The 22624-nt window shown below is 37.1% G+C and overlaps 1 protein-coding gene across 1 annotated transcript in view; it reads right to left on the reverse strand.

The window, feature by feature from the left end:
• Positions 1–22624, reverse strand: part of DHX15 (DEAH-box helicase 15) — a 57081-nt gene that overhangs the window by 25355 nt on the left and 9102 nt on the right. Inside the window, exons 3-5 of the mRNA XM_054484517.2 lie at positions 17340–17533; positions 2889–3048; positions 1361–1579 (exon numbers count right to left, since the gene is read on the reverse strand). Coding sequence (XP_054340492.2) covers positions 1361–1579; positions 2889–3048; positions 17340–17533 — 573 coding nt within the window. The remainder of the gene's footprint in view (positions 1–1360; positions 1580–2888; positions 3049–17339; positions 17534–22624) is intronic.

The following is a 22624-nucleotide window of genomic DNA, read 5'->3' on the forward strand; positions in this document are numbered from 1 at the left end:
TTCAGGTCCTTAACCATGAGGCCATTTGATATTTCTGATAGAATCTCAATATGCTTATGTTATCTGAGAATGATGACAATTTTAAATAGTGATTTAAAAAATAAAAATATGGCCGGGCGCAGTGGCTCACGCCTGTAATCCCAGCACTTTGGGAGGCCGAGGTGGGTGGATCACCTGAAGTTGGGAGTTCGAGACCAGCCTGACCAACATGGAGAAACCCCATCTCTACCAAAAATACAAATTAGTTGGGCATGGTGGCGCATGCCTGTAATCGCAGCTACTCAGAAGGCTGAGGCAAGAAAATCACTTGAACCCGGGAGGCAGAGGTTGCGGTGAGCCGAGATCGTGCCACTGCACTCCAGCCTGGGCAACAAGAGCAAAACTCCGTCTCAAATAAATAAATAATAAAACAAAATAAATAAAAATAAAAATACACTATGCACTTTGGAGGAAATGAGAAACTAGAGACCAGACACAAGAGGACAAAATGATTATCCCAACAGCCTCAATACTACATTATAGCACAAATGCTGTTTATATGCCATCAAAAAAGCATTCTGGGGCCAGGTGTGGTGGCTCGCGCCTATAATCCCAGCACTTTGGGAACGCAAGAAGGGCAGATCACCTGAGGTCAGGAGTTCAAGACTAGCCTGACCAACATAGTGAAACCCCATCTCTACTAAAAATAAAAAAAAAATTAGCCAGGTGTGATGGTGGGCACCTGTGATCCCAGCTACTTGGGAGGCTGAGGCAAGAGAATCGCTTGAACCCAGGAGGCAGAGGTTGCAGTGAGCCGATAATCATGCCACTGCACTCCAGCCTGGGTGACAGAGTGAGACTCCGTCTCAAAAAAAAAAAAGAAATGCTACATCTGAGAATAAAATTTTAAATGAAGTAAATTCTAACTAAGAACTTTTAGTCATCCTTCCCAACCTTCATGAGCATATGGGAAGACAAAACCAAACTGAAGTGTTTTGATGATGAATAGGCACCCAAGTTCACTCACAAGCTAAATAACTGATGAGGATAACCTGATTTCAAAGCAGCTGTGATGCAAATTCATGCCTCAGCATAACAGCACTTATATCCCAGGGATCTCTTAAACTACAATTGCAAAATCTTGAAATTCCAAAAGCATTTAACACTCTTAAAATAATTAACTATAACACAAACTCTAGTGGTATACAAAAGTATTCCTACAGTAAACAGATAAAAGGGGTTACATATTTTACATATTAATACAATCAGGTTGAAGAACATTGAAATAAAAAATATGATTAACATGTTCTTATGATTAAAGTTGCTGCGTATTAGAAACAGTATGTCAAAAGCTAAATAATGAAGAAAATTAAAACAATACCTCTTGACCAGTTAAGAAAAGAAGAAGATCTCCCTCTTCCTCTTCACACATATGAATCTGGATAACTGTTCGAATTGCGGCTTCAAGATAATCTCTCTCTGGTTCTGGAGTATAAAAGATCTCAACAGGATGTGTACGCCCAGGAATAGTTAGGAGAGGACAGTTATCAAAGTAAATCTGGAATTTTCCTGCATCTAGAGTAGCGCTCATAACTATAACCTGAAAGCAAACAGTAAATTACTTGAAGCTGTCTTCAAGGATTTTTACATGGTCTTAAAGTATAGCCATATTTACTATTCTACATATATATCAGCTATAAAAATGCCCATGAAAACCTTCAAATAAACTGTAAATGAAAAATCAAATACATAATGGCTGAACTATAGTAAAAGTTTACATTTTTAAAAATTTAGAAAAAAAATAAATGCATAAACTACAGCATTTCTTCATAAAATACCTTAAAATCAGATTTTATAAAATTATATGTAATTCAGATTGGTAAAAGAAAACATTAATATGCAGTATAATTATTGCTACCATTATTAAAACAAAACTTTGCAAACAGGAAAAAACAGAAAGAAAATGCAAGGAAAAAAAAAAATAAGTGGACCAGATATAAAAAGGTTCCTCCATAAAAAGTTTCATTAGCGTTCTTAATTTCTACTTTCAGATTCTCACTAAAACCTTGGTAGCACAATAAATTTAATAAATAATGATAGTACTCACATTATTCTTTAAATATATTTTTTAAAGCATTGATCTAATTTGTATAAACAAAAACATGCTCAGGCCTCAGTTTTTTTTCTAAAGACCCAGAATCTTTCTTGCTAGTGCTGAACGCTTGTTTGTTTGTTTGTTTTTGAGATAGAGTCTCGCTCTGTCACCAGGCTATGAACCCTTCTATAACACACATATCAACAAGGGATGAGTCTACATTCCAATGAATAGTATACACACACAACACAGCAAAAAGCGGAACGTCATAGACTTTGGGGGACAAAAATGTCAAGTAGTTTTAGGCCCTCAATCAATACAGTAACAGGGGCCAAGGTACATGTGGTATGAAGGAAAGAAGTAACACACTAGGGCAAGTGACTACATTTCTAAGGAGCTGCCTGTCCTGTGTATAGTCATTTCCACTCTCCAGCATTATAAGTTACAATGGGTGTTTGTGATGAGACAAGGACATGGATCTGAGGGAGAAAGATTTGATCCTTAAGTAAAATAAGCCTCTGTACTTAATGAAGGGTAGAGTGAGTAGCACAGTTACACATATGTTATTAGATTATAAAAGAACTAGGTGGGTTACAAATTGAGAAGATTTGGCTTAAAAATGCATTACTATAAAGGGTGAGAAATAAAGTCTAAAATGAAGGCACAGCAAAGCAGAAACAAAACAAGAAGGTACTTACTAGTTCCTTCTTTTACAGGTGATTTCTTACAGTTGGTTATTGATGAGTATGTATTCCCTGTTTTTATGCCCACATACACACATATATAGTTAAATGGAGAGAAGAAATTACTTCACCTTTAAATCTGATCTCTGTCTTACAACTTCCTTCAGAACACCCATTAGAATATCTGTAGCCAGTGTCCTCTCATGAGCCTCATCAAGAATTATTACACCATAACGCTCCAGGAGGGGATCATTCATAGCTTCACGAAGTAACATCCCATCAGTCATATACCTATACTCCAAAGAACATGTTAGTTAAAGATTCCGTTAGGTCATTTTAAAACCAAACTTCGTGACAAAAATGAAACGCAAAGACATTAGGTAAATTAAAAATAAATTTCTGCCCCAAACAAATGTGCTACTGTTTCATGATCAATTGCAAAATTAAGTTTCAAGAAAATCTTTTAAGAGTATACAATGAAACAAGATATGCATCATCAATTCTTGAAAAATGTAATACTGAAATGTACTGGGAAGACATGATATGGCCGATTATGGAACATAATGATCACGTGGTGTCGCACGAATGCCAAGGCAAAATTCGTCATTTTCAATTTCTTAAACCTTTTAAAAACATACAAATATTCAACACGCAAAATCTAATAAACCATTTTAAGTTGCTTCATGTCACACTACTAAAATGTTACCACATGCAAATAAACATTTTTTGTTAAGCCTTAACGATTCCTTACTTAATAAGCTAACAACAAGCTCTTGGTTCAAAAGGGCTGAAAGCGTGAGTCCTCCCACCCCAAGGAAATAATCTTAAAGCACAAAAGGAATTCATTAATGAAAGAAGTGGGACTGAGGGGCAGCATCAACACTAAAGAAATGCTGATACATAAATGGAAGATAAAAAAACAAATGACGTCAGATTGATCAATGAACCAAAAAGAGAAACCAGGCTTAGTTAGGGATGGCTCAAGTGAAGGCAGCTAATATGGACTCCAGTTATCACAAGAGAGGTGCCACGGAAGAATGAAGGCAATGAGATCAAGGGTCAAGATTGTATAACTTTGCAGGGGTCAGCTACCTCCTGTCCATTCCACACTGGTTACTGATGTCACTATGAAAAACAACTATCTTCCTTTTGGCACCTGGACAAAACACAGGATGCCTTTAGATGCTTAAGTCACAGCTCATTCAGTTAGATAAAAACCCATTATTTTATTTACGGATTTAAAACTGGTATTAAAAAATCTGAAGCGATCATTTATAAATTCACGATTGTGGCTCTTTTTATGATTAGTCTAACCTAATCTTTCATGGACCAACTGGATATTTTTAGCTCATGCCATCTGTTGGAGCATTAAGTTCAGCAAATTGATAGTGTACAACAAAAAGAAGTGAATTCTCTTTATTTCACCTAAACTTAATTCTAAATTTCATAAACTTTTGGCAAACAAATCCATCTTAACTCATTTATATGCTTTATGCTTCTTGTCCTTGGTCATATTTTTAAAAATAAACTACCACATTCCTGGGAGGGACAAACAGCATTAGCTATAAGGTTATTTTATGTAAGACCAGGAAAGAAAAAACACTGCCAATTAAATTATGACTCAGTGCCTTAAAGACAGTAAAGCATACTGCATGAATCAGCAACACTATAGCCCGTAGCTGCTTTGAAATTTCTTTGATCTGAGGACATTTGGTAATTTTTCCTGTCTTCCGATATATCACAGACACGAGATAGGCAATACTCTTGTATATGATCTCAGTAGCAGAACATAACATACAGCTTCCTCTATTTGTGAGTTACCTCTCTTAGCTTCAATAGAGCTGTCTGTTGATTTGCAGGGCAAAAAAAAAATGGATTGGTTACTCTTCCGACATTTGCTCAAATACTAGCATATTTACACCCTATCGCTCCATTTCCCAGCCTCTTGATACTCAGTACTCATTTCAACATGGAATCATAGCGTAATATTTAATATTTCTGAAGGCATTTAAATTAGCAAATACTCTCAGTATATACAGACCCAACAATTCACATTATTTGAGGTGAAAATATGTACAGCTAGATCAAGTTCAAGTATTCACAGGCAATAATAACCAAACTGCCACCAACTACAAGATCTCAGTAAATTGTAAGACACATTGTAACTTCAGACAATAAAAACTTGAGAAAAAAGTCACAGAAATGATAAAATATGACTTTAAGTTGAAAACTTCTTAAAACTGGTTTTAAAAGTCACCTTCTTTATTTTGATCTTTTTTCTCCTCACATTCCTCAAGCTTTAATCAATCACAATATGGAGCAGAGCTAACCAACAGACATTCCTTTTTATTTTTCTAAGGGAAGAAATGTTACAGATGGCAGACTATAAATATTATAAATTAGATTAATGGAAATATTTTATTGTGCTTTATTAACTATGCATATTACAAGTACTTAGATAAATGGCCAAAACTTCTGTCATCCACAGACAATTCCCAATGGTTCCTCAATACTGATCATCACCTAGTGATCCCATTCCATGAGGTGCTGCACTTAATTACTTCTTGCGTCACCAGTTAATATGGGATATTGCTGTTTGTACAATGAAGAATTTCAAGAAAAATGAAATTTTAAAATTTCAAAGGTCTCAAGAATATAGTCGAATTTACTTCTTTTCCAGTGAAGAAAACGAAAAAACCATAGTCAACTTTTCCAGGCTCTCAAAACCAGTTACTAAGACTAGGTATCACTGTACTGATTCCCAGTCCTAAGTCTCTCCTACATTAACACACTCTTCACAAAGTCCCAGAAAAAGGAACACATTGTACGTACAAATTTCATAGCAAAAAGCTATTCAAAAGATATGCCCAGGTCCTAACCTCTGCTACCTATCAACGTGACATTTTTCAGAAATAGGGTCTTTGCAGAAGTAATTAAGTTATAAATTTCAGACAAGATCGCCCTGAATTTAAGAGTGGGCCCTAAATGCAATGACCAGTATCCTTACAAAATGTAAAGAGAGGGAGATTTGAACACAAAAGGAAAGCCACGTGAAGATGAAGGCAGAGACTGTGGTTACAAAGCTACAAGCCAAGGAATGCTAAGGACTGTTAGCCACCACCAAAAGCTAGGAGAGAATCATGAAAGACTGTTGCCACTTAGAGCCTCCAGCTGGAACTAACCTGCCAACATACTGTTTTTGAACTTCTGACCTTCAGGATTGTGAGAGAATGAACTTGCTGTTAATTTTAAGCCACTAAAAAAAAAAAAAAATAGAAACAGTACTTGATGATTTGCTATACTGTTAAATGTATGAAACCCTTTGCTTAACAACAAAAAACTAACTTGACACAGAACTCAGGAAAGGCAGAACCAGGCACTGGAGATAAAAACTACAGTCCATTTTCCTTTATGTAAGAGTCAAGTTTTACTAACTTTCTTAGTAATGAAATATTTATCCAGGCTAAGGAATGAGTCACAATAGTAAAATTTTAAGTTTGACGTTTCAATGATGAATTAATAAAAGTGCCACAGGATAGCCAAACTCTATACTTTACTGGGTGCCTTACTATCTACAGTGTCTTCCAACTGTTTTAGGGCAGAGACGCTCTTAAAAATTGATCAGCATCACCTGGGACCTAGTAAGAACTACAAAACTTGAGTCTCATCTCAGATCTACTTAATCAGAAATTTTGAAGGTGAGGCATAGCAATCTGCTCTAACAAGTTTTCAAGTGATTCTGATGATTGCTAAAGTTTAAGAAACACTAGTCTAAATTAAACAAATTAAACAAGAAGCAGATTACCTAAAGTAGATGTCTAAAGTAGCAAAAACATCCTTGGAGTAAGTAACAGTTCAGTTTTTCAACTGTGACTGCCTAATAAAATATACCAAAAACCCAATGTACTGAATAGTATCAACCTAGCTGAAGTATTTTTTTGCAACAGGCACATGTAGATGGCGTAGTGTAACTATAAGCCAACTGCCAACTATGATCTCAGCAAGATGACGACACCTAACACATCACTAATTCAGATTTGAACAAACCATGGTAAAACATTACATCCTGCAAATATATTACTTATTTGTATTTTTGTATTTATATATATGTATATACATTTTATGAAACATTCCAAAAAATTACAAACTAAGCCTCAGAAAGGCAAAAAATCATTTTTCTAAAATGAAAACCAGAAATCCCTACCTGAAACCTTATGATCCCTCCCCAGTAAAATTCCAGCTTGGTTAAATGTTTAAAACAAAAACAAAATAGTAACATACATGGATTAAATTATTTAAAACAATATTGGGCAGGGTATGATGCAAAATCTGGACATCATAAAAGTGGTTAATTCAATACGTGTACAAAATTCAAGTCTCTGTGTTGCATGAAGTGTCATAAAGCCAAGAAATGTATGACAAACTGGGCAAAATTGCAACTTATATCCAAAGTGCTAATTCTGTTATAAGCTCCTACAAATCAATAAGAAAAAGGCCAACCCACTATAGAAATATGGGCAAAGCATATGAGGAAACATCTAATTCTATCAATTTTATAATATCGCATATTTGGTCAAATTTAAATTCTCTGAAACTAAGATGCATTTTAAAATAGCACCTTAAAAACAGCTATCAACTAGGTAGAAATCCTGAGATGAAAAAAGCACCAGTCTCAGATTCCAAAAAGAAATACAAATGGCTAACATACAAAGATGTTCAATTTCACAGAAAATAAATGCAAATTAAAACCATAAAGTAATCCCATTTTTCACTTAACAAGATTGACAAAGATAAAAAGTTTTATAATGCTGAGTTGGCAAGGGTAAAGAAAGAGATGCTCATTTACTGATTCCTTACTGGTGAGAGTATATAAAAATCTCTATGGAGGGCAATCTGGCAAAAGCTGATAAAATTCAAGTATACTCTATGACCCGAACAATTTCACTTGTAGGGAATTTATTTCACAGATGTGTATGTGTGAAAAAAATGTGTGTACAAGTTTGTAAGAGGATATGGAGGACAGCAAATGTTTCTAACAGCAAAAACTGCAAATGAGTTTCCATCAATAGAATCTGTTAAGTAAACTAAGGTACAATCACAAATGCTATGCAGCCATTAAAAATAAAGCAACTTAAAACCACAATGAGATACCATCTTATACCAGTCAGCATGGCTACTAAAAAGTCAAAAAATAACAAGGTTGTAGAGAAAAGGGAATACTTATCCACTGCTGGTGGGAATGTATCAGTTCAGCCATTGTGGAAAGCAGTTTGGCAACTTCTCAAAGATTTATAATACAATTACCAGTTGACCCAGCAATCCCATTATTGGGTATACAGAATATAAACCCTTCTACCATAATGACACGAGCATGTGTATATTCACTGCAGTACTATTCACAATAGCAAAGACATAGAATCAACTTAAATGTCCATCAAAAGTAGAATTCATTTTTAAAAGTAGCACATATACACAATGGAATACTATGCAGCCATAAAAAAAAGAGACCATGTTCTTATGACAACATATATGAAGCTAAAGGCCATTATCCTAAGCAAACTAACACAAGAAAAGAAAACCAAATACCTCATGTTCTCAGTTGGGAGCTCAACTTTGAGTAAATAGGGACACAAAGAAGGGAACAACAAACACTGGGGCCTACCAGAGGGTGGAGGGTGGGAAGAGAAAGAGGATCAGAAAAACTACCTGTCGGGTAACTATGTTTATTACCCGAGTGACAAAGTAATCTGTACACCAGCCTGTAATTCCAGCACTTTGGGAGGCCGAAGCAGGTGAATCACTTGAGGTCAAAGTTTAAGATCAGCCTGGCCAACATGGGGAAATCCCATCTTTACCAAAAAATACAAAAATTCGCCAGGTATGGTGGCGTGCGCCTGTAGCCCCAGCTACTCGGGAGGCTGAGGCAAGAGAATCGAATCGCTTGAACCCAGGAGGCACAGGTTGTAGCGAGCTGAGATTGCGTCACTGCACTCCAGCCTGGAAGAGTGAGACACTGTCTCAAAAAAAAAAAAAAAAAAAAAAAATCTGTACACCAAACTCCTACAACATGCAATTTACCTATACAGCAAACCTGCACACATACCCTTGAACCTAAAAGTTAAAAAAGCATAAATAAAGCAACCTGAAAAAGGCATCTATTATAAATGAATGGCACTGTTTAATCTGAATAATGAGATTTACTGTTTTCCATATTACCTAGGAAAGCTTTACAATACACTCAGAGAATTACATGGAGCAATGAGGAATGATGATGAAGGAAATAAAACACACAGAGGTTAAGAATACATACTTGTTGCAAGACAAAACTGGGTTTAAGTCCCTGTTTTCCTATTATTTCCTATTATTCCTATTATTTCCTATTATTGTCCTATTTCCTAATAAGTCCCTATTCCTATTATTGTCAGACAATAATACAGAAGACAATTTCTTCTGTAATGGTCCCTTTGTAAAAAATGTGAACAGGGTAAAAATTAATTAAAATAAACAAAACAATGTACATATATAAAGTCCTCAGTACACTAACTGCCTGGCACTTGGGAAATATTCAATAAACGGTTCTATACCACACTCTTAACTAGTCTCCATGTAACTCATAAATCCTTGCGATAGCCATACACTTTATGAAACATAGTGTAATATATACATAATCCTGTCTCCATCAGTTGGGTCAAGAGAATTACAGTTGACATGAAATGACAAACCGCAAGCATAGAAAAGAGAGTCATATATATGAACGCTAAGTCGTATGTTTCAGAAGTTTAGAACAAGATGAATCTCTCACACACACAGAACTACCAAATCTGTGAGACAACTCTGAAAGATTTAAAAGAGCCTAGAAACCAAGCATTCCAAAAGACTGAATTGTCTTAAATTCCAGAAAAACAACTTGTGTATTTTCTAAATGTTTGAGTTTAAATTCCAGCTTTAGAATTACATGGAATTTCAAACAAATGACCCATACTCAACAAAATGGTGTTGATTAATGTTAACAATAAATGAACCTATAGGTCTCATATTTAAATGTCCAGGTATAATTTTTCTATTTACAACTGATCTTTTAGGTTTATCTTTATACACATATAAAGAAATATATATAATCTATATATAAAGAAATACATATATATGTATGTATATATTTTAAAGAGACAAGGCCTTGCTATGTTGCCCAGGCTGGAAGGCAGTGGCTACTCACAGATGCAATCCCACCACTGATCAGCTTTGACCTGCTCATTTTCCAACCTGGGCCGGTTCACACCCCCTGGGGCAACCTGGTAGTCCCACGCTCTCCAAGGAGTTACCATATGGATGCCAAACTAGCACACTACATCCCGGAACTCTTGGACTCATGCAATCCTCCTGCCTCAGCCTCCCAAAGTATTGGGATTACAGGCATAAGCCACTGCACCTGGACTTGTTTACAACTTTAATGTCCATGCAGCCAAAGAAGATTAAACTACTTTTCTGGGATATAAATAGATCACTCAAATGGTAGAGTAAGTTGTTGATTCCATCTGTAAATGCATTAAATGATCACCTAGAATATATATGTTCTCATTTTAATGATTTAAAACATAATTTTTTTTACTATTTTCCATGTTCAACATGTAGGACATCCCAGGAACTACAAGTTTAAGGTAGTTGAGAGTTTCAAAAGTAGACCATAGATCCTTTTGATGTCATATCTGTGGAAGCTAGACTTTTGATAGCTGCTGTTTTAAAAAGTATGAGGCAAGGCTGGGCGTGGTGGCTCACGCCTGTAATCTCAGCACTTTGGGAGGCCGAGGCGGGTGGATCACGAGGTCAGGAGATCAAGACCATCCTGGCTAACACAGTGAAACCCGTTTCTACTAAAAATACAAAAAAAAATTAGCCGGACGTGGTGGTGGGCTCCTGTAGTCCCAGCTACTCGGGAGGCTGAGGCAGGAGAATGGTGTGAACCTGGGAGGTGGAGCTTGCAGTGAGCCAAGATTGCGCTACTGCACTCCAGCCTGGGGGACAGAGCAAGACTCCGTCTCAAAAAAAAAAAGCATGAGGCAAACATCAGTATAGAGTAGGAAATGAAAGAGGTACTGTTCAATCTGTTATCAAGGTTTGAGAAACTGTGAGTGATCAAATAGCATTAACACACTTAGTAAATAATGGTGGTTATTTATGAATGAAATAATTTTTCTTTCAATGTATGTGTAGTATTTTTTAAAAGAAACAAATACTTAGGTTATTAGGACCCAACTACTTAGTAAATGGAATTCTGAAATATTTCTTTAGGCCTGGGGTACTACGGAGAAATTATTGAGATATTAAGTGTGCTGTCAATTAAGACAGTGTGAGAACTTCAACCTTGATGGAAATCAGCTCATCTACCTAGAGTATCAGGAAATGATTGATACTATTTGCTACTGGCTAGTCCATCTGCCTATCAAAGTCTCCCTGTCCTTCTCAACTCAGATGAAATACCTCCTCCTCTGTGAAATCTCTATATATTCAAATCACCTTCTTATTGGCTTGACAGCTTACCCCTCCCCAACCAAGTCAGTGAAGAGCCAGTGATATTAGCAGAGTCCTTACATAATGTTTCTTTTATTGGTGAAGAAATAAACAAAGACAGGCTCTAGTTCAATCTGGTATGTTCTTAGCAACCATATTACACAATATGAGCAACACTAACTTACTGTAATCACAATAGCACTACATATAGCAAAATACTGGTTACAGTGACAACAAACTACTAGATGTAATTGCTCACAAGGAAAGGGAACATATTTTGAAGTGTTTCAATGTTCAATACATCAAACAGGGCAAAAAGAAAACATCAAACCCTGGACTCTTAAAGAGAGCTGAAATGTTTAAGACCACAATCAAACCATACAGCTTTGTTAGTGTAAACAGCTAAAATACATTTGGTATGTATTTCAGAGTTAGATACCTAATCACGAAAAAATGCCTAAGAAGTTAACAATGGAAAATAAAGACAACTAAATAAAAATATATTGCCTATTCTTCAAATTTTCACAAGTTTTAAAGGGAATATTCTTTCATCCTCAACAGAACTCACAGAAAGCTAGAATGAATGTGTAGGTTCTACTTAATATTTTGTAAGACACTGGCACTGTATAAACGAAGAGAGCCTTCTCTATCTAATCATCACAAATACTTAAGTACAAAGGTCAAATTTAACAAAACATGTACAGCCTCAGAAAACCAAGTTAGCTTTCTAGAAATTAGCAAAAGCCAATAGAATTCTACTTCTAGGGTGACCACAGTAACTTTTCAGTCCTCTGGTAGAAACTGCCTAAGTGTTAAATAACCACATTTATCCTTTATTCCCACCTCTCTTTAAGAGTCCAATAAAATTACCCTTACCTAACTTACGTGCTACACATGAACTAGAACCAAGACTGCCACGTAACAGATGTTCAATAAATTAGTTTATAATTGTTTGTATAATTAATGGTCCTTAAAGTGCCACATCTGTTTCACCTTTACCTCCAGCCCTAAAAGAATACTTGAATTGATTCATTCCAGTGACAAGTCACGTCAAGGTTTAAGTTTACATCCCCAATTGTAATTCAATTATTGTGCCAAAAGGAACTTTATTAAAGTGGTTTTATAAGTCCCTCTCTAACGGGGTTAACTGGTTAAAAAGATCCAATAATTTCTCCAACTGGAAATCTACCATCATCACCAACAGCAGCAAGAATCAGCAATGCTGACTGATGCACCCCTAAACAGAGTGCCATAAATGACAAAGAGTTGTACACCGACAACTATATCTGATCTCAGAACAACCCTGTCAGGTAGTTAGTACCAGCTCCATCTTTTGAAAAAGAAATAAGCACATGAAGGCTACTTAACACACAGTTAATGTCACAGCTAATACGTGGGCAGAGCTAGGACAACTCAGACACCGACCCTAGAGGCTATGCTCTAGGATCTATTTCCTTTTGATTCTCTTCACAAGCCCCCACCCCCCCCCTTTTTTTTTTCTTTTTAAGAGAGATGGAGTCTTGCTCTGTCACCCAGGCTAGAGCGCAGTGACACAATCCTAGCTCACCTCAGTCTCAAACTCTTGGGTCCGAGTGATCCACTCACCTCATCCAAGTAGCTGGGACTACAGGTACAAACCACCACACCCGGCTAATTTTTTTATATATAAATCTTTTTGGAGAGCCAGGGTCTCACTATGTTACTCATCCTGGACTCAAGTGATCCTCCTACCTCAGCCTTCCAAAGTGTTGGGACTACATGTGTGAGCCACTGCTCCTGGCCTCAAGGTATTTTTAAACGAAGTTGTCTTGTTGGAAACTCACTCTGGAACCTGCATAAGTAGTCTTTATACAGTTAGTGCTTCAGTCAGCTGTTTCCAGAGACACCGAAGATTCCGCTATGGCAATGCCCTGTAATTCCCTATCCCATAACCCCCCCTGTTCTGGCTAACCACTACTTTAAATTCAACCCTTGACTTAAATTCCAACTTCTTGGCCGGGAGCAGTGGCTCACGCCTGTAATCCCAGCACTTTGGGAGGCTGAGGTGGGTGGATCACTTCAGGTCAGGAGTTTGAGACCAGCCTGGCCAACATGGTGAAACTCTGTCTCTACTAAAAATACAAAAAGTAGCTGGGCATGGTGGCACACGCCTGTAATCCCAGCTACTTGGGAGGGTGAGGCATGAGAATCGCTTGAACCCAGCAGGCGGAGGTTGCAGTGAGCCGAGATGGCACCACTGCACTCCAGCCTGAGTGACAGATGAGATGAGACTCTGTCTCAAAAATAAATAAATAAATCCAACATCTTCCTACCTAAACTTATTCTCAAATCATTCCTTCATATAAACACCCATATTCTACTTCAGAAGGTTAATCACAATGTCAGACTTTTTATTTACATTTTTATTTGCTTTAATAAGAACAGGGACTAGATTCACTTTTCATTATACCTAGTACTACACAGAAGGTACCTTCAACACACAGAAGGTACTTAAGTATTAGCTGACTGAATGACTAATCATTATGTGTACAAATTAGATTCCTTCAACATAAAAATCTCTAATTTTACAGCTTACGAAAAAATAAAAAGGAAGTGTATCACCTAAAATAACAGTAAAATTACCTACCAAATTAACAACTTCATTATGTTTCTCTACTCATACAAGATTATCAAATTGTTTTCTTCCCTAAAAAATTATCAGCTCCTTCAAAAAACTGAAGGTGATTTCCTGAATTAAAATATGTTACAACCAGGCTGGGCGTCGTGGCGGGTGCCTGTAATCCCAGCACTTTGGGAGGCCGAGGCGGGCGGATCACAAGGTCAGGAGTTTGAGACCAGCCTGGCCAATATGGTGAAACCCCGTCTCTACTAAAAATACAAAAATTAGCTGGGTGTGGTGGCGGGTGCCTGTAATCTCAGCTATTTCGAAGGCTGAGGCAGGAGAATGGCTTGAACCCGGGAGGTGGAGGTTGCAGTGGGCCGAGATCGTGCCACTGCACTCCAGCCTGGGCGACAGAGCGAGACTCCGTCTCCAAAAAAAAAAAAAAAAAGTTACAATAACAGACAAATACTTCTTAAAATCCACTGCAAAAGGGCTACACCAGAAGCCAACAACCTCTCCTTCCTTACATCAAAATGAATCAAGGCATTTTACACTGACTAGTCACAAATACAGCAATATATTGTTCCCTGACTGGTAAGCTCTTTAGGTATCTCCTTGGGTTTTTTCTTCATAATTTCCACTCCAAGACAACAGGAAAGTAAGTATGTTGCAAAAAGAATGCTTCAGAAGAAAAGGATGGAGACAAGCAAACACATAAAAAAGGAAATATAAAAACCATTTAGGAGTGGCAGCTTTGTAAACTCACTTGTCCACTGGGATGGGGTAGCCATTTAAGGCTAGACTAACAGAGTGTGCACTAAGTTATACCAGATCCAATCTTCCAAAAAGAGCACAGTATCAGATCTATAACCTAAAATTTATGAATAGGTATCCCAAACACTGAAGAAACTATCTCATGGACCCTTAATCTATATGGGGACAATTTAAAGATACTTTATTTAGCTAAAATGCTCTCAAACTATGGTTAAATTCTGTGCTCAAGCAGAATCTGCCTAAGTTAGCCTCTTTACCATCCTAGAGTGAAAATTAAAGTTCGCCCTGGCTACACAATGGATATATATGCATTTTATATCTATATATGATAAGAGCTACATTTAATGAAGCATTCCCATTAGTTAAGTTCTTCCTATCAAATAGCAAAGAGTTACATTTGAAATTTTTAAATTTTAAGCAACTTATTGTAATAATACACTCCTTGACTTATATTACTTAAAGGCAACACCAGGTTAGCTCCTGAAAGAAACCCCAATAAGCTTACCCTGTCTTAAGTAAGCTTTTAAAAGTAGTTATAACCTCTAGAAACTGTTCCATTAAAAAAAAAAAATCACAATGCCAAAAATACTTCATTTGAACTATAAAATCTGTTACTTGTCATTCCCTATGAGGTGAACCAAAATCTTTCAGAAGTACTCATCTTTTGAAAGCCTAACCTCCACCCACTTCCTACTACACATACACACAGCACCAATATTGCATAACTTTCTTGTATCCCAACTTCCAAATTCTGTTCTCAACTCAACTGTGGCTTACCAAGAAAAATTCAATGCAATGTGAATCAAGTCAGAATAATGATATTCCTCCTAAAGATGAGTAAAATCTCCCCCTTATTAGCCTCAAGTCCTTGACATTATCTGCATTTTAAAGTAATATAACATAATGAGCTATGATTTTGCTTATGTAATTATTGTCAATTATATTGTAATTACCAGTGATCAATAACATATCACTGAATAACTACAAGAATTTATTCAGTGAAGATTAAGGTTTAAGCCAAAAATATGTCCCATAAAGTAATAAGGATAAGCTTATTTAAATATTTTAAAGTTCAACTGCTATTAAATATCACGCTGAATAAGAAGTTCTAATAAAATGAGATAAATCAAAGAATTAGAAAAAACTGACACAAATGTTGAATGAAGACTGGATATTTTGATCCAATAAATCGTTTTAAGTTATGATAGCTCTATTTTAAGAAACTATCTCAGAGACACACACTAAAATATTTATATATATAATTATTTGGTATCTAAGACTGCTTCAAAATAACATGGGACAGGGAAATAAATAAGATTGGATATGAAATAAATAAGATTGAAATAGTTAAAAGTCGATGATAAACACATGCAGTTCATTATTCCATTCAATTTCTGTGGCTGGGTGTAGTGGCTCATGCCTGTAATCCCAGCATTGTGGGAGGCTGAGGTGGGCAGATCATCAGGTCAGGAGTTCGAGACCAGCCTGGCCAACATAGTGAAACCACAACTCTACTAAAAATACAAAAAGTTAGCCAGGCGTGGTGGCGCACACCTATAGTCCCAGCTACCTGAGAGGCTGAGGCAGGAGAATCGCTTGAACCCGGGAGGCGGAGGTTGCAGTGAGCTGAGATGGCACCACTGCACTCCAACCTGGGCAACAGAGTGAGACTCCATCTCAAAAAGACTCTTGTTTCATTTATCCCATTAACACTATATATCTCTCTGACAACAGACTCATATCACTGCCTACACAATGCTCCAAAATGGTTTTTAAAAATCTCAGGGAGAAGATCACATAGATATGATTTTTTTTTTTTTTTTTAAAGAAATGTGGTCTTGCCATGTTGCTCAGGTTCAAATGCAGTAGCCATCACAGGCATGATCAGAGCCCACTGTAGCCTTGAACTCCTGGCCTCAAGCAATCCTGCTTCAGCCTACCAAGTGGCTGGGAATAAACAGGCATATGCCACTGAGCCCCACTCAAACAAGTCACGTTTAAAAGGACTTAAATATCACATAAATACAGAATAAGCAGAAGCAACCAGAGGGAAGTAAGACGAGAAAGAATCATCATCAGGTAGCATATATCATAACTTATGCAGAATGCAAGTATAAGACAATAAAAAGTTGGTAGAGTTAAAACATTAGAAAGCTCAATACGGTAGTCAATTATCTGCACCATAGCTATAGAGAAACGAGGACCTAGAGGCAGCTCTAAGAGTGTATTACAGAACAAAAGATTCCTCTTTTTAGCTTATAACAGATGCACGGTAATAGCTGCATAATTAACATTAAAAGACCCCTCTCCCCTAAATAAATCATATCCCATCCTATACATTCTTCTTGCTAAAAGTAGTTATCTTTTACTAAGTAAGACATATCACTTTCCTTTTCTTTCACAATTAAGTCATACACCATTGTGTCTACTAAAACCACACATTTTACAGTATCAGTAACATTTCACCTAAAATGCAGAACCAAGTAACTAAAATCTGACCTTTGAACTTCAATTTCTACCAAATAACTATAGATTACCAATAATATATAATTAAACTAAGGTCATGTGGTAAGTCTAAGAAGGCCTACTTTGGATAATTCTAAACTCGGATGACATAAGCCTGCACTAGCAAAGTCTTCTATCTAATAGCAGAAAATAGCAAGCAAAGAAATAAAAGCATCATTAAAGATACAGTACTTACTTAAGAATGGTTTTTGCACTACTGCAGTCTTCAAATCGAATGGAGTAACCAACTTCCTGGCCCAACATCACATCCATCTCATCAGCAACTCTCTGAGCCACACTCATTGCAGCCACTCTCCTGGGTTGGGTACAGGCAACTCCTCTCTTGGGTCCTGGTAATGATCGCATGTACTCCACACACCACTGTGGAATCTATCAAATAATTTCACATTTAAATTAATTATATTCTGCCTGCATATCAAGTATATGTAACATAAAGCACTTTATCTCATTCCAATGATTTAACACCAAATCCAATTAGGCAAATGACTAAAAGACTTGTGACTCAAAACCTGTAACAACACAAGCTCTCTAAACCAAGGAACAGTTATGTATAATACTGATATGATACACACCCAAGTTGGGTAGACACAATCAGGGATACACTCGACAGTGTGACTATCCCATCATGAAGTATTTCTCTATGCAATTTTAAAAAATCCAACCTACAACAAATTCTACTTTAGAACAGACATTTCTAAGAAAGTGTAACTTTTAAATTCTTACATAATTTGAGTTGCAAAATCAAGTAAAATCATACCCCCTTGAAACTCTGAAGCTGTACTTTTATTTAATTCAATTCAAATTTGGTTTATAAGCCAGCAGAACCTAACTCTTAGCACCCAACTCTTTTGTAATCCTATCCTTTCCCCCTCAGGAGCAGTATGCACAATGGCAGCACCTTAGGTACCATCTTAAAGTCAATTTTAAGAACTGCCAGTCTCAAATTTAACAGGACCTAGAGCAGCACCACTTCGTTAAGGGCAGCCAAAGGGTTGGGGGACCCCCAAGCACAAGTTAAATTGGTTGCCATGACGGCAGTACATTTTCCCCCAGTTCCATTATCAATATAAGCTAATGGATTCCCCAATTTCACAGTTTTCCAGTCACTTAAATGGAAAAGAACCATGGGAAAAATGTAAGTGCTCACCATATTAAATGGAAATCCACTGCTAGAAGAGCATAATTGGTTTACATCAAAGCTTCCAAAAGCCTATCAAACTCTAATGCTACAGGAAACATGGAGTTTTCTGCACAGTATCAGTACAGTAAAACTGATAAGGAATATTTGTGGCTGCACTATTATTACATTTTAGTTAGGTTGCTTCTGCAATTTGGGGGTAACTTGTCACTAACAAATATCTGAAAGGGAGGGTAATTATGCTGATTCTCTAAAAACATCATATATATCTTTAAAACACTTTAAATGAACAAAAATAACTAAAGTAGTGTCTATCGGGTTCTGTAAATCCACAGACCTATGTTTAAGTGGTTTTCTAGTCAGGCTATAAAGCCTTACTTACTGATATATCCTCAATTCGGCAACCCTTTTACAAAGGCAAAATGTACTTTCAAAGATCTAGAAAGTGAAATTCACTCACTGGTGAACTAAAGATATTTAAAATTAATTCAAAATTCTCAAGGCAAGAATGTTCAGATCTTTTGTCTTTTTGTTTGTTTTTTGAGATGGAATCTCAGTCTGTTGACCAGGCTGGAGTGCAGTGGCATGATCTTGGCTCACTGCAACCACCGCTTCCCAGGTTCAAGCGATTCTCCTGCTTCAGCCTCCCAAGTAGCTGGGACTACAGGCACATGCCCCCACGCCTGGCTGATTTTTTATATTTTTAGTAGAGACGGGGTTTCACCATGTTGGGCAGGCTGGTCTCGAACTCCTGACCTCAGGTGATGCACCCGCCTCAGCCTTCCAAAGTGCTGGGATTATAGGTGTGAGCCACCATGCCTGGCCAAGAATGTTCAGATTTTTTAATTCACTCCGCTAAAATCAACAGCTTACCTCCACTTTAAAAACAAGACCAACAAGTTAATTAGCAGCTCTCAGGACTCCTGTACACTCACTCTGAAAATGACTGAGGATGCCAAGCTGCTAATAAATTTACTGTGTTAAGATATTAAAACTGAAAAATTGCTAAAATATTAATTCCTAACAATAAAAACTCATTCTGTTTTAACACAAAATAACGCTCTCTATAAAAATGACTACTTTTCAAACAAGAAAACTTAGCTAGAAGAGTGCATTTCCTTATATTTTTACAAATTCTAGGATCCCTGAAATGGTTTCAAGGACTTGCAAGAACTCCCAGGCAATAGCTGGAGAACCAGTCAGTTAACGCATCTGTTCACATTTCTAAGGAAAATAGCATTAGGAAAACAAGGAGGTCCTGAAATATGTAGGCTACTGGTATAATCAAGCCAGGGATCCGTTTTTTGTTTTTTTTTTTTTTTAAGACGGAGTTTCACTCTGTTGCCCAGGCTGGAGCACAGGGGCGCAATCTAGGCTTACTGCAACCTCCACCTCCAGGGTTCAAGTGATTCTCCTGCCTCAGCCTCCCAAGTAGCTGGGATTACAGGTGTGCGCCACCACGCCCAGCTGATTTTTGTATTTTTAGTAGAGACGGGGTTTCACCATATTGGCCAGGCTGGTCTCAAACTCCTGACCTCAGGTAATCTGCCCGCCTCAGCATCCCAAAGCGCCAGGATTACAGGCATGGGCCACTGCACCCAGCCAGGTCTAAGTTATTCTAAAGCCATTCCTCCTTTTCAGCTTCTTTGCTTCCTCCACTTGAGGTCATCTTAAAAACTGATCCTCAGTGTTCTAGTCTTGTTTTACACAATATCCTGTGAAGTCTTATATGTTCTAACTTCTAATACTACCTATAATACATCAATGCCAATCCTAACTCTAGCTTCCATCTTAGAGCTAACGGTCATTTCCACCTAGTTGGTTTCTCAAATTCACACATTCAAAAGCAAAACCATTTCTCACCTTCCTCCAAAATACTTTTAATTCCTAATGTCCTGACTCCAATTCATTCTTTATTTTCTATTCCCAAGGCCCTTCACAGAATCAAAACTTTTGTTATGACCTCTTACATGGTCTATCATCAATATGTTCACTAGACAGGACATTTTTTTAAAAAATCCTCATCATTCCTCTTCAATTCAAGAGCTCTGATGGTTTCCAATCTATACAAGATATATTAAGGCTCAACTTACAGTTCCAGTCTCACTGCCCCACCTCCACCTTCCCAAACCCTCTGTATTCTAGCCAGAGCATACCTGCATTCCCTTAGCTCAACATGTGTCCTTGCTCCCACTGTCCCTTTGGTTGACCTAGCTTCAATTCCTTCCTCATGTGCAGTTATGTGTCTACTAAGCAGCAATGTGAAATGTCTTTATTGTAGGTCTGTCAAAAGTTAAAGTCATGGCCCGGTGCAGTGGCTCAGGCCTGTAATCCCAGCACTTTGGGAGGCCCAGACAGGCCAATAACTTGACGTCAGGATTTAGAGACCAGCCTGGCCAACATGGTGAAACCCCATCTCTATTAAAAATACAAAAAAAAAAATTAGCCAGGCATGGTGGCGCGCGCTTGTAGTCCCAGCTACTCAGGAGGCTGAGGCAGGAGAATCACTTGAACCCAGGAGGAGGAGGTTGCAGAAAGCCAAGATCATACCACTGCACTCCAGCTTGGGTGACAGAGCAAGACTTTGTCTCAAAATAATTAAAAAAAAAAAAAAAGTTAAAGTCATTACTTTAGATTTTATTTAGAGAATTTTTCTGACAAGAACAAATCACCAGAAAGACTGGCTTTAATGGTTTGAGTCAAAGTTTAATAAGAGCATGCTAGGAAACATTTGAATGAAATTCACTTTTTAAACTGTTTGGTTTCCCTTCAAATCCTCCAGATGTGCTGCAATCCTCAGTATTCAAGTATCTTAATTACCCCTCTAAAAGTTAAATATTAATCCAAATAATCACAAATCTCATCTTAAGTTGACCTGACCTCCTTCTACACTAACCATTAATAAACTCATCTCTGAAATGATGTCAGACCACAGAATAGCAGTATGAAATATAACTTTAGATATAAAGACAAAGGCACAAAGTTTTAAATGTTGAGCCCACCAAAATCCATAATCCATGTAACCCAGGACAATCCGCTAAACCTAAGTTTCTCATAAATCTAAACCTCATTTTGCTCATCTGTAAAGTGGTGATGAATACCTTCCCTGCAGGGTTATAGAAAAATATAAATAAGCTAACACATGTAAAGTATACAGTGTCTGGCTTTACCCAAATGTCAATTAAATAGTAAGTTCAGAGTTACAGTCTTTCATGTAGTTTGAATATTCTTTAAATTTGCGTAAGGTGATTTTTGAATACCCTAACATCAATTCTAAGTTTTCCTTCATTAAAAAAGAAAAATTGGCAAGGCTAAGGCAGAAGGATTGCTTGAACTCAGGAGTTCAAAACCTCAACTCTACAAAAATTTTATTTAAAAATTAGCCAGGCACTGGTGGCATATGCCTGTGATCCCAGCTACTTGGGAGGCTGAGGCAGGAGGATCGCTTCAGCCCAGGAGGTTGAGGCTGTGTTCATACCACTGCACTCTGGCATGGGTGAAAGAGACTGTCTCAACAACAACACAAAAATTAAAAAAAAAAAAAAAAAAGAAAAGAAGAATGGTACTAAGGCTCAGTCTGTAACAAAAGCCTCCTATTTTCGTTGCTACAGTACCTTCAAAATGTCTCTATGCACATGTAACTTTAGAAAAAGATAAATTGTGTATGCAGTATGTTCAATCTGCAAGGTAAGACAGGTAATTATTAAATTTGCTTCAATACTTTCCTGAATTTTTCAGTTTCTACAATGATCAGGGACTGCTACTTTTGAAACCAGAAATTTTTAATTGACGGTTCAGGCTTTAGTGTATAAAGACAGTTACTTCTCACCCACAGCAAGAAAATGCAAATTAAAAAGTACATTAGAATGCAATTTTTCACCTATTGGATTTGTAAAAATTCACGTTTTAATAGTTTCCCACGTGTTCTCATACATGCTCATGGAAAGGTAAATTGATACACTCCCTCTGGAAGGCTATCCAGCTTTCTGTATCACAATTACAAATGATCTTCTGACCCAGCAATTTCTGCTTCCTACAGAAACACTTGCCCCATGCAAAACAGTCATGAGAAACAGCCTAAATGTCTATCAACAGGGGTCTAGTTAATAATAGCCCATCCACGCTTAAAAAATATCCTAGCTATATTACAAATAAGACACTAGTAACAGTGTTTAGTTCTATGGCGGGGAGGACGACTAGATGGACAAAAGTCACTGGTATAGACTTTATATTACTTTAGCACTTCATTTTTTGGAAAAATAGGTATTTGCATGGTTCAAAATACTATATTAAATACAAACAACAAAAATCTACCCCAGTGA

This window comes from Pongo pygmaeus, chromosome 3 (assembly GCF_028885625.2).
Source record: "Pongo pygmaeus isolate AG05252 chromosome 3, NHGRI_mPonPyg2-v2.0_pri, whole genome shotgun sequence".
Taxonomy (NCBI): Eukaryota; Metazoa; Chordata; class Mammalia; order Primates; family Hominidae; genus Pongo; species Pongo pygmaeus.